Source organism: Pogona vitticeps, chromosome 3 (genome assembly GCF_051106095.1).
Source record: "Pogona vitticeps strain Pit_001003342236 chromosome 3, PviZW2.1, whole genome shotgun sequence".
In the NCBI taxonomy this organism is placed as follows: Eukaryota; Metazoa; Chordata; class Lepidosauria; order Squamata; family Agamidae; genus Pogona; species Pogona vitticeps.
In genome coordinates this window covers 53,310,907-53,323,210 of record NC_135785.1, presented here as the reverse complement: position 1 = coordinate 53,323,210, position 12,304 = coordinate 53,310,907, and the positions used below count along the sequence as shown (strand labels likewise).

The window sequence follows — 12,304 nt, the reverse complement described above, 5'->3', positions numbered from 1 at the left end:
GAAGCCTTTTTCCCCTCTTGACCAGCAAGGAGAAAGAAAGAGACGAGCACTCGAGTGTGTGTTTCAGGGCGGGATCCGGATGAACAAAACAGCATGCTGTGCAACGCTGTTCAGTGGGAAATCCTCCCTATCCGTCGCCGCGCCCCCCTTTTATTGTTCTCTACCTTTGCACTAGTTAACCAGTGACCATTCTAAACACAGGCAGGTAATATCCTGAATACACAAGTATGGTAAACAGAGGGGCCGGTAAAAAGAGGCAGGTAAATCCTAAATACACAAGCAGGGTAAACATTCCTGAATACAGAGCAGGGTAAACATAGACAGATAACACCTTAATACACAAGTAAGTTAATACAATTTACCCAGAGAAAGGAAATTATCCTAGATATCAAAGCAGGTTAATGAATCATCCTTACTGCTGTGTACGTGATTTGCACGCTTAGCACAATGTCTGCTATAGCCACAAATATATACATTGTAAAAGCATACAATTTCCCCACAGGAGGTGTTGCAGTGAGCATAGTAAGAAGTAGCAAATTGCTCTATCCTCCATTGGCCCATGGCCGTCAGTCAAAAGTGGGGAAAGGGAAGAGTAGAGAGGTGCCCATTTTGCAAGAGCATTGTGGAGGAAGAAACGCCCCCTGAAGAAGGAAAATGGTATCACACAGAGATGCCTTCAACTAACAGTTTTTTTCTTGAGATCTCCTGGAACACAGAACATTTAAAAAAATTTTTATTGTTGTTGTTGTTGTTGTTGTTGTTGTTGTTGTTGTTGTTGTTAATTTCATTTCTATCCCGCCTATCTGGTCACATTCGACCACTCTAGGCGGCTTACAATCAACCAACAATAAATATTTAAAACATTACAAGTAAACATAGATAAAGATCAAAGGAGTATAGGAAGAAAGGATCATCAGGGATTAACTGCTTGGGAAGGCCTGCTTATACATGAATGTTTTTAATTGTTTCTTAAAAGTGCCCAGCGAGGGAGCCGCGCGAATCTCAGGAGGTAAGTTGTTCCGTAGGCGAGGAGCCACTGCCAAGAAGGCCCGATTTCTGGTCTTTTCCTTCCGGGCCTCTCTCTGTTATAGAACAGTAACAGCTCAATTGGAAAAAGGTGCACCTATTCACTAGTATAGTCGCATAGGCCTTGCCTCTGAAGAAGTATTGCAGGCCTCAGCCACTCCTTCTAGCTGCCACTCTGCAATGAAAGCATTGCCTTCAAAACTGAAAGCTAGCATGGTCTGCTGGCACTGATGCCTCCTGGTTTGCCTGTTAAGCAGACAGTGGTACACAACAAGCCGGCTGGTTAGCTTCCTGAGTGAGGTCAGGGGTTCAATTCCTCACTTTGCCTCCCCTGAAGACAATCCAGCCTGTGCAGCTCTGGATAAGCTGCTCAGTCCCAGGGCACCCCCAGAAGAAGGGACTGATGAACTATCTCTGAGTACTCTGTACCTAGAAAATCTAGGAAAGAGTCACCATATGTCAAAATTAGTGGCACATCATTATTATATATTCCTACTACATAATATATTTAGCCCTTTCTTTTCTTAGCCTAGTCAAGGTATACTGTACATGAAAGTTGCACAACATGTGATCTCTTAGTTCTGTGTGCCCTGTGGTGGTAGAGAATACATTCATCAGGAGGATTCATACAGCCACAAAGTATGCAAGCTTTCCAGTCCCACAGAACTCTTCATCTGTTTACACAGCTAAACATTCAGTTTGGTGCTTTGAGTGATAAGAGTTCTACAGTTAAAGCTTAGTCCCAGATGGAGCGGATGATAAGGGTTTATGATTCACTCACAGAATATGAGGAAGGGATCCCTTGCTTTGCAGCAGCCCAGAACCAATTACTCCAGTTGCCTCCCCAGGCAGCGCTGGACTTTTAAGTAGCCAGCCATGCCCTTTTCCAGGATATTCTATTCCATCTCCATCCTCAGTTTTCCATTTGTGCTGGAACAGCCATTCAGATCGCTCCTCATCAGACTGTTTTGTTCAATTGTGGTTTCCTGCCTTAAGAGTTTTGTTTTGTTTTCAAATGTATTTGTACTTCTGCATACCTGGAGAGGATGGAAATCCACAAGTTTATTGATGCCTGTCTCCTGTGAATACTTGATGCAGTTTTGGCTGTGTAATCTGCACTCAGAGAAAAGTGTACCACCAGTATACACGGCATAGTGCTGCTATAAATGCTAGATTCCATAGTTGAAGGTGGAGCTCTGCCTGCCTCTGTATAAAATCTGACTGCTAAAAATTAATAACAGAGATTGTAAAGATCTAAAGCAACCCTTCAAACAGGATGTAGAGACTCACAGTTCAAAGTGTGTGCATGTGTATGTAACCTGCGGGATAGAGAAGAGATGTAAAACAAAGAGACATTTTCTTCTCTAGTAAATCAAAACCCTGCTGAAAGGGAAGAGAGGCTCTTACTAAGACACAGTGTCACAACAGCAAAAAAAGAGCAAGATAAATCACCCACTTTTAGAAGGCATTACATTAGAGCAAGACCTTCTCACTCTGGCTCAGATTTCTCAAGTTGCACAGTATTGGTTACATTTCTTTCTTCATTAGGACCCTAAATCCTGATTCCCAGGTATAGTTTATTTTTGCTTCAACCAAGAGGAATATACACACAGTTCTACTGTTTCTATTCTATGCTTTTAAGTAGCTCATTTTTCCTAGCCTAGATACCATTCAACCCTTACACACAGGTTGAAAGGGAATGAGAAGGTATAACTTCCTTCCTGTAGCAGGTCTTATTTGTAAATTGCTTCACAGTCTTTACCTCATTAACCTAACAAGAACCCTGTGTGATGGGACATGATTACTCCCATTTTACAGGTGAGGAACTGAGACAGAAAAAGCAATTGTGTTTGAAATCACCTGCTCTGTCAATGCTTATCTGGCTGCTGCCCAGTCTCACTTGTATAATTTTGATGTGATATACAACTAGAGACAGACTCAGGAACAAAGACACTACCGTATTTGCCGCCGTACAAGGTGACTGGGCATATTAGAAGACCCCCCCCCACTTGGAGGCATGTTTTTGGGGCGAGAAGGGAAGGGAAGCGGGCGGCGGCGGAGGAGGAGGAGGAGGAGGGGAAGAAGCAGCTCTCCGGCAGCGAGAGGGCTCAGCGGCTCAAGGCAGCGGGCTCTGGCCACTCAGGCATGGCCGGCTTTGCTTCCCTTCCTCCCTCTGGACCGACCGACCGCCTGCCTGCCCGCCTGCCTTCCTCTCCGGCCAGCGTGGCCCCACGTCACTTACTCAGTGGCAGTGGCAGCGGCGGCACCTCCTTCCTGGCCCAAATGAAATGCACCCGGTGTAACAAGACGACCTCCCCACTTGGAGGCATGTTTTTGGGGCCAAAAAAGTCGTCTTGTACACCGGCAAATACGGTAATTGCTGGGGCCTAGTGAAAGTCAGGAGAGCAAGACTCCTGAAATAAGATGCTAATATATTATATGACTATCAAGCTGGACACCAGTGGTTGACAAGCCATCTGGCAGGTGAATCCTCCTTGAGGTATTACTTCCCATAGACAATTACTGAGAGTGATGATAATGAGATCTCCGAATTCCACACAAACTGCTTCAGCTAACACATGGGAACAGCAGGACCCCATCATATTTGCCAGACCTCAATGAACCCCAGAACCCCTTTAAGCCATTTTATTCCTCCAGTAGCTCCGAAAGAGAGGAGGCCACCAGACTCAGTTGATTAATCACAGGCTTCGCAGTGCAGCAATCTGCCTTAAACCAAAGTGAAAGCACTTTGCTTAATGAAATCATTGTTGATAAAAAGGAAAGCGGGAGGCAGTAGGGGAGGGAAGAAAATCCAGTCTGTTGGAACAAGCCAAACCAATCAGCCTTTCCACTCCTGTCTCCCAGCCTTCCCCAATGGGTAATCATCATTTTATTAATCACATTTAGAGCTCTTAATAGCTGCAGGGTTGTTAGTACCCTTCAGGGGACACATATGCAGGAAAGGGTCACCCAGAGCTCAGCTGACATAGCTGCCTCACTCCAGCCCGTCAGGAAACCTATTGTCTTGCTTTTCTGCAACCAAAACCTTCTCCCTTCTTAGTCTGAGCACTGATGGAGTAAGAGCGATTTTTTAAAACCTTTCCCTCCTCCGACTTTATTCTCCTTGTCCTTTTTTGCACAGGTTCTGTGCTTTTGTCACACTGCAACTGACAGCTCTATTTAGGCAATTCTGCAGTCACGAAAGGTTTGTGGCTTATTTGTTTCCAAGACCTATAAGCCACATAGTGCTCACACAGAACTGATATATTTGGTTCACCCAACACACGCACATTTAATATATGGGGAATCCTAGCCTTTGAAGATTATTATGTTGAGCAAGAAACCACACAGCCATACCTCTCTTTGAAATCATTTATAACACATTTTTATTAGTTATTCATTTGTAGGCCATCTTTGTCCCAACAAGTTCAAGATGAAGTCCACCTCTTCTCCACTTTCTCCTGACAACAACCATGACTAAACCCAGTCGCTTGTCCCAACTAGAGTGGACTCAGTGGGTGAAATCATGTTTCCATAAATTACACCACACGAAGCTGATAATATAATTAGCTGCAGTAGGGGGTTGGTTTTTTTGTTTTGGCTTGGTTTTTTGGAAACAGAACATTTAGTTTTTCTCTCAGATGTTCCAAGGTTCCTGTGGAACCTCTTTCATTATTGGGGAGCCATTGGGGGCTGCAAGGTGGAGGGAAGTCTTTAATATTGCCCCTAGTAGAAATCCTGGTTGGGAGGGGGAGGTAAGTATAGACTTTTTCCATCTTGCAGCCGTGAGCCATTTCCAGATGATGAAAGGGACTCCACAGGACTTTTGGGGAGAACTGAAAATGTTTTATTACCAAACAAAATTATCACAGCTGATGATGTAATCAGCTTTATGCAGCACAACTTATGACACTAGGATTTCAGCCACCGAGTTAGAGGCTGAATAGAACATTAATTATGAAATCCCATTGGTTGACAGGCCCTTGTGAAGATGGTCAGAGTGAAAGAGGGTGACTAATGGTGATGTAGTGCAAAATTTGGTGCTCATTATGACAGTCTTCATAGCCTGCCAACACCCCCCCCCTCCACGGACTGATGAAAAATGCAGACAGGTAACTCAGTCTATATCAACAAATGTTGATCAGGCCTTTTGTAAAGTGAATGGCTCTTAATTGCTCATTCAAGGGCAAACAATCTTCAGATATTTTGAATTACAACAGGACTTGCTTGCATAGTTTCTAAGAAATCAGTTTTTGGTCTGTCTACTATGAAAATTGCAGTAATGCTCCATGGGGACAAGGAGAATATATTCGCGAAGGCTTTCACGGCCGGGATCTAATGGTTGTTGTGGGTTTTTCAGGCTCTTTGGCCGTGTTCTGAAGGTTGTTCTTCCTAACATTTCACCAGTCTCTGTGGCCAGCATCTTCAGAGGACAGCACTCTGTGCTCCTTAACAAGGAGACCTGGTTAAGGCAGCAAGTGATGTCATAGTCCTTACTACTCAAAAAGTCCCAGTCCTTCAACCTTGCAGGCTCTGACTCCATTACACTACTGGTGTAAATACCAGACCATGATCATTTTGAGCTGTCTATTTTGGATGTCTTTTATAAACTCATTTTTGTCTTCCTGTCCATCCAAAACATTAATGGTTCATCTGGATTAGTCCAGACTCTTCTTTTACTAAATTTCACTGCAATCCAGACAACTAAGAATTGTGCAGTTATGGGAAGAAGCCACAAAAGACAACTTTGGAGATATGACTCTATAAAGGAAATGAAGATTTTTCTCATATTTCTCTAAGATACCTTGAAAGGACCTCAGAATCAGGATAGGCACTGCTCTGTCTAGAGAGTATAAGCAAGACAGTTCATTGTTCTTAGCCTCCGGGAACTGAGGTGAGGGACAGAGCCAGAATACTACAGGGTACGTACATGGTTACATACAAATGAAGCAAAGATCAGTGGAGACATCAGTTCCCACCAGGAGGACTTCTCAGCATCTGGACTGCCATGCTCAGCTCTGCCAGGCCTCTTTCCTGGTTTTCCTGTCACTTTTGTTAAATCTCCTCTCCCTTCAGCTGCAATCCTCTAGTCTTCCTGCACAGAAGAAGCCTCAGTGGTACCAGGGTGTCACAGTGCATCATGTCCAAATGCCTACTTGGCTGCTAAGACATCTCGTTGCCTTTGTAATCCGGTCAGGCTCAAAGCTGCAGTCAGTGCATTTTTTAGGCTATGCCGACATTCCCATAACAATCACCTGGCAGGAAACAGCAAGAAAAATCTCTGCCCCCTCACACAAGTAATGGGGACAAGAAAAATTGCTGGTTCTGCTCCTTCTAAATTTCCCTTGACTTGCTGATTAGCAAAGCAAACACTGCTCTGGTTCAAAATGGACACAGCTCCTCATCTCAGTCCCTAGCAGAGCGGTACCAACCAGCACAGCCATCTTTCAGATGGCGTTCACTACAGATGCAATATGGGTAAGTAGTCCAACCTGCCGCCCCACCCTAGCCATAGCATGGCAGCTGAAACCACTACTTTCTCATGCCGCAGACCCTATTCCAGTCTGTCCAAGTGCATGCATTTTGGCAGACATACTCTGTTCCCCTTGCTATCCATGTCCTCTTGGAGGCAAGCCCAGCTGCCTTGGACCAACCTTGGCTCAGCCTTTGAGCAGAAACAGAAAACAACCCTCTTCACAACAGCCCATCCATTTTATAGAATCACAGTGTCCCCAGGCACCTAATTGTATGCACACACCATGACAAAAACCACCATCTCATTTGAGCCAGCTAAAACCAGATATAATCAATCAGTTTTTTAAAAAGCCAGGACAGCAAGAAGGAAAAGAAGAAAGTGACAGTCTCAGTATTGGATAAAACATAGATGACATGCAATATAATATCGATCTGAATGGTGTACAGTTCAGTTCACAAGATGCAGCATCCCTGTAGGGCAAAATACACAGACCTGGAAATTTCATTGCAGGTGACATTATGGGAAGGTAGACCATTCAAGGCCTAGTCTGGCAGAGGCCAGCCTGACCTGCTTTCCCTAGGGTCACCAGCAGCATAAGACTAAATAAGGGAAACGATACCTGCATGTAGAAGCCTGTGCCAGCCAGGATCTCCAGGTGTGAAGCTGGCTGATTCAAGGATAAAACTGACAAGTTTTAGTGTTATCTGAGGCCAAGTCTGAAGGAGGGAGAAAGGATTACCATCCGGCAGCAAAGTCTATTGGAAAGAAGATAGGCAAAAGGGAAAGAGCTGCCTGTGAGTAAGAGGTGTGTGTGTGAGAGAGAGGGGGGGGGAAGGGAAGCAGAGGCAAATACATGGAGGGGGCACCAACACGCACACACTCATCTACCTCACATGAACACATTACCATACAAACTGCATTATCCCAGCATACTTAACAAACAGGTACACAGCTTACTTCTAAAAAAGAGAGGGAATGAGAGAAGACACATCAAAGTATGAAACTTGAGCAGATACAAGACATAAATCTGTCTCCTACCATGGTGCGCCAAAGGTTGGAGTTCCCTGCTAGCCACCTAGCACACAAAATGTCAACTTTTGTAAAATATCATAATCTCAGTTGCTTCCTCGCAGGCACGATGCTCATCACATGTCCATTTCACCTCCCACCTGCTGGCAGGACCAGGCCACATGCTTGGTCTTATCTTTCAGGTTGAAAAGGGTTTTAATCACAACCCACTATGGGATGTAGGAGGGAGATTAAGCCAGATGCTACCTTGCAACCCTATACATAAATGTGCTTGGTAGCCCCAGTGGGTGGCTTCGAAGAGGCAATAGGAGTTACTGCGGTTCTTTACCTGTCACTATAATGGAGTGAAGTAAATTTATGCCTTGACAGGATCCCAAAGCACACTGTAGGCTGTTTCTATAGCGATCATTCACCCACTGCCAAAATGCAGCCGTCTCTGGGGTTGAACGCACCAGCTGTTCAGCGTCAACAACATGACAAAGGACATGCAAGAAGACTGTTTGCTGGATGCTCAAAGAAAACTGAGGCACAGCAGAGGCAGAAGTGGCTACCAGGACAGGAGCATGTGGTTGCCAACATCTTCAGCATCCCAAACTGAGCTGATGACATTTGCAAAGTTAGGAACAATCGAGATTTGGAAATGAGTGGCTCCACCATATTACACATTTCTGCCTCTTTGAGAACTTGCTTCTAAACTGAGTTGTGAAAGAGATCCCAAATCAGTGCAAGAAGCACCAAAATGCCATAGCCAGGCATATTTTATTTGGCTGTTTCAGGTTTTCGTTCCTGGCATGAGAGTTGTAAAATGCAAACAGTCAATAGCTTTTTCATGACATGTTAAAGTGGTATGATGTCTGCTGCCTGAAGCATATGTGATCATTTATAGCGATGACAGTGATTTGTTCCAGTATTGTTTCTGATTAAACAGGCTTTGAGGAGCCGTAATAATCTGAACAGCTAACAATCCATTTCATCCAAACCACAGTGACACAAAAGAAGTAAATATACCATGTGTAATAATGCACCAATCATATCCAGCTCTAATCTTTTTAAAAAGTTATTGCCTTCCAAATGTAGATACAAGTGACTGCAACAGTTGAATAGATCAAGAGAGCAGCAATCTATGCCTCATTTCCAGAACAGGCTTTCATTTTTACTATACTGATGGTATGCAGAATTCAGCTTCTTCCTCACACACAGCAATAATCAGCATTTGTGACAGATACGTAGCTGCAGGACTATTTTACAGGGAGTGCTTTGATTTCTAGGTGGCATTGTTAAATGCCCTATTCATGCAAACAAGCTAGACAGCCACTTCTGCAGGTACTCACCAAATGGCTCTATCCCTGCATTTTGCCCCTGAAGATACTCAAAAGAAGGCGTGTAGTGGCAGTAACAGGTAGAAAACTATGCAGATTTTCATTACAAATAGGCAGACAGAAATGGTAAAACAACCTGCACGTAATGTTTTTTTAACATTTGAAGCCCATGTTTTTAGAGACCTAAAAGTGAGCAAAACAATCCATCCCTATTTTGTGGGTTTTTTTCCCTGGATGATTTAGGTAAGCTTGGATGAAGTTGTGGTGGTCTGAGCAGATAAACATGTTTTCAAACATCCTTTTTGAACCAGCAGAGATGTTTCTGTGTTATCCAGATGTGGTGCTAAAAGTGAATTGCAGTTCTATTAGCACTCTTGTCATATCTTGCTGGTACTCTAAACATAATGATGAATGTGTGTAGTATGTTTGGCCAGGACTCAGCACTGCTTTTCCGGTTCTCATAAGGCCCGAGGCACTGTGTTCAGCTCATTCAAACCTGATAGGCACTTCTAAACTAATACTTGGGATTAGCATGAAAATGAAGTGGGGAGGGAGATTTTCTGCATATGCTCTGTATAGTTCACACAGCTATGCTAAACCTGCGCATTGACAGACATTAGTGATGCCAGTGAGTTTTCAAGTAGCCTGCTTTCTCTAGACACCAAGCATTGTGCCTCTTCACTTTGCTGAGAAAAAAACCACTTTTAAACACTGAGGGAAACCAGGATTTCTTAAATCACAGTCTGGACTTACACTGTAGCCTTGCCCTAAATCTAGATATGGAAACCAATCTGCCTCCTTCCCCCATCATGGCTGCTTTTGATATCTGTAAAGCCATAGCACAGTCAGCAGAAAAGTATTCATAGCACTTTGCTTCCAAGTCTGTCAGGACATCATTCTTCTTAAATTGGTTCCCAGGACAAAAGAGTGATGTGATCTTCAGACTCCACAATTTAAGTCTTCAACAACAAGTCTTGTCCTATGTTCCCAAGTCTCTTGTATGAGCTGGAGTAGCTACCTACAAATGAAAAGGTGGCATGCCTGAATAGGATAGGGCAGACAGGGAGTGGAAAGAGGGCCAGGACTGGATCCTGACCTGGCTGGGAAGAAAGAGTACTAAAGATGAACAATCGAGATGAACCCTTTGAAAACATGTTTTCCTCACATGTCTAAGGTGGGAAGTTTAGTTCTAAGCAAGAATATTTCCAGTTGTAAATTAAAATGAAAACCTGGCCAGAGAATGAATCCCTACAAACCTATATCAGCTTTAAATATGCCCGGTATTTCATTGGACAGTGACCTTCTCCTTGAACTGTTTTACTCTAGTATAACCCACCAGCATACCTGTGACTTAATAAGAATTTTAATTGGTGACTTTCTTTAGTGGTCCTATTGCATTGTTGTGCATGCCCTTTTCTGCTGCCTGTAATTTTAACTTTACTTCAAAATAAGACAAAATTCCCAGAGGTAAAGAAAGAAGCGGAGAGAGAGGAAGAGATGGGACCATGATGTCCCGGCAAAACCACTATCAATACAGATCGGTATGGCTCTTTACTAGTTACAAAATGAGAGGTGCGGGGGGGGGATCAGGGAGCAAAATGTGTGTTCTCTTTGTGCCTTGGGCTGAAGACGAGGGCACAGGGAGGTCTTCCAGCTGTGAAATCAAGGCTGTTACCTGAGCTAACAGCAGAGGATTAACACACAATGCTGATCGCTCCCCAGCAGGTTCCACAATCAAAGGTCACTGCCTGGGAGAGACTGTGAAGTATTTTTAACTGGATTTTGATTTTAAATCCATATAGACATGTTAAAGTCACCGGAGAGATGGGAAAGTTGTGTGGGCTTTGAATTCCTACTCATCTTAAAATATCTCCTTTCATCACATCTCAGTGGGTGAAGAACCCATTTCTGCAGGCACACAATTGTTCAAGTGACATTTAGGGGCAACAGGCACAGGGGAAATTGCTTTGCCAGGTATAATGGAGGACTCCTGGTACTAAAAACAGCACCATGGACAGCATCAGGTTCCCCAGAGATGTTGCAAGCAGCCACCTGTCAAAAGGTTTCGATGTCTCTACTGAGTCCCTAATGACCCGAGCTTGTCCTATGGCTTTCTGCTTTTCTCGGTAAGCTATGCAGGTCCAAGATGGGTTGTGATATTGTTCCTTGGTGTCTAGCGGAAGCCAAGAAAATAAAGAGAATTTCATCTGAGGATGTTACTGACAGGATATCCACTTGGCCACCTCAAAAGGGTCACATCCATTCTATCCACTCAGTCTGGCATGTCATCTTCTGACACAGGAGTTGAGAAAGAAATATGATGGGAACTGGGGAAAGGACCATCACAGCCAGCAAGCAGTTGCAGTGTTTTTAATATGTTACATCGCCCAAGGCCAAGTAAAGATGATTGCTTATTCCAACACATACATCCTTACACTTCCGCACAAACACACACGTTTATCTCCACCACCACCACGGTTCAGATGCCCTTCAGAGAAGCAACCGGCTACAGATATCAAGAGATAAAGTCAACATAGGAGCAAGATCCCGCACTTCGTGCAAGTTTGTGTGGTTATCCTAAATTGACCTTCCAGGCTGCCCAGATCCTGGTGAGCTTCACAGAGGAGACTTCACCTCGTGATGGAGGTTTGTGTACGTATGTGGTTGGGGGACTCAGTTCTGAGCTATTCTCCACCTCTCCAACATGTAGTTTGCTGCTAAAGGGATGCTACATCTTCGCCATTCCCACCACCACCACCAACCAGCCAACCCAATCCGTGGTCCCGAGCGGAACAGGCTGCCAGCTCGGGAAGGACTCACCCGTCAGCTGGTCGTAGGAGCCATCGAGGTCCCGGGAGTCGGAGAGGCTCTCTTTCCTGCCTTTGCTGCGCATTTTGGGGAGCGGGGACGCCCCGAGGTGCTGGGACAGGACGGGAAGTGGCGGCGCGCCTCCTTCTGCCTCGGTCTCCTTTCTGGCGCTGGTGCGCCCAGGGCGCACGGGCTCCGTCCCCCGCCCTCCCGCAACACCTCCGCCCGAATCCCTCCCGAATCCCTCCTCGCCGGCGCCCTCCGCAGACCCTCCCGGCGGGGGCGAAGGACTGGGCACGGGCAGCCGGCGTCCGGCTCCCAAGCAACGGGAGAAACCAAAGCCGGCGCCTTCTCCGCCTCCCCTTGCCAGGTTCCTCTGGGCACAGCCGCTCGCCTTCGTCTCCCGTTCACACGGGCGGCCTGCGACACGCTCCTAGCAGGAGAAGAGGTAAGGTAAGGCAGGGTAAGGCAGGGCAGGGCATTCTTCCCGTGGGGCGGATGCCGGTGCCGAATTCTGCGTCGTCGTCCCCCCCCTCCCCGCGTCCTCTTGGAGCCTCCCGCCCCACCTCAGAGCGCCGATTTACTCTCGAGGTAGCCGTCTCCCCCCTGCCCGCCCCCGCCTCTGCCCGGGGGAGAGCTGGAGGTT

General features: G+C 45.5%; 1 protein-coding gene across 2 annotated transcripts in view; it reads right to left on the bottom strand.

Moving 5' to 3' along the window:
• The window catches only part of KCNIP2 (potassium voltage-gated channel interacting protein 2), a 133,968-nt gene extending 121,891 nt beyond the window's left edge, over window positions 1-12,077 (bottom strand). Inside the window, exon 1 of one of the 2 annotated variants that reach the window (XM_078389440.1) lies at window positions 11,671-12,077. In XM_078389440.1, coding sequence (XP_078245566.1) covers window positions 11,671-11,743 — 73 coding nt within the window. In that variant the 5' untranslated portion in view covers window positions 11,744-12,077. The remainder of the gene's footprint in view (window positions 1-11,670) is intronic. The other variant, XM_072995660.2, reaches the window with a different exon arrangement.
• Between the last annotated feature and the right edge of the window lie 227 nt (window positions 12,078-12,304).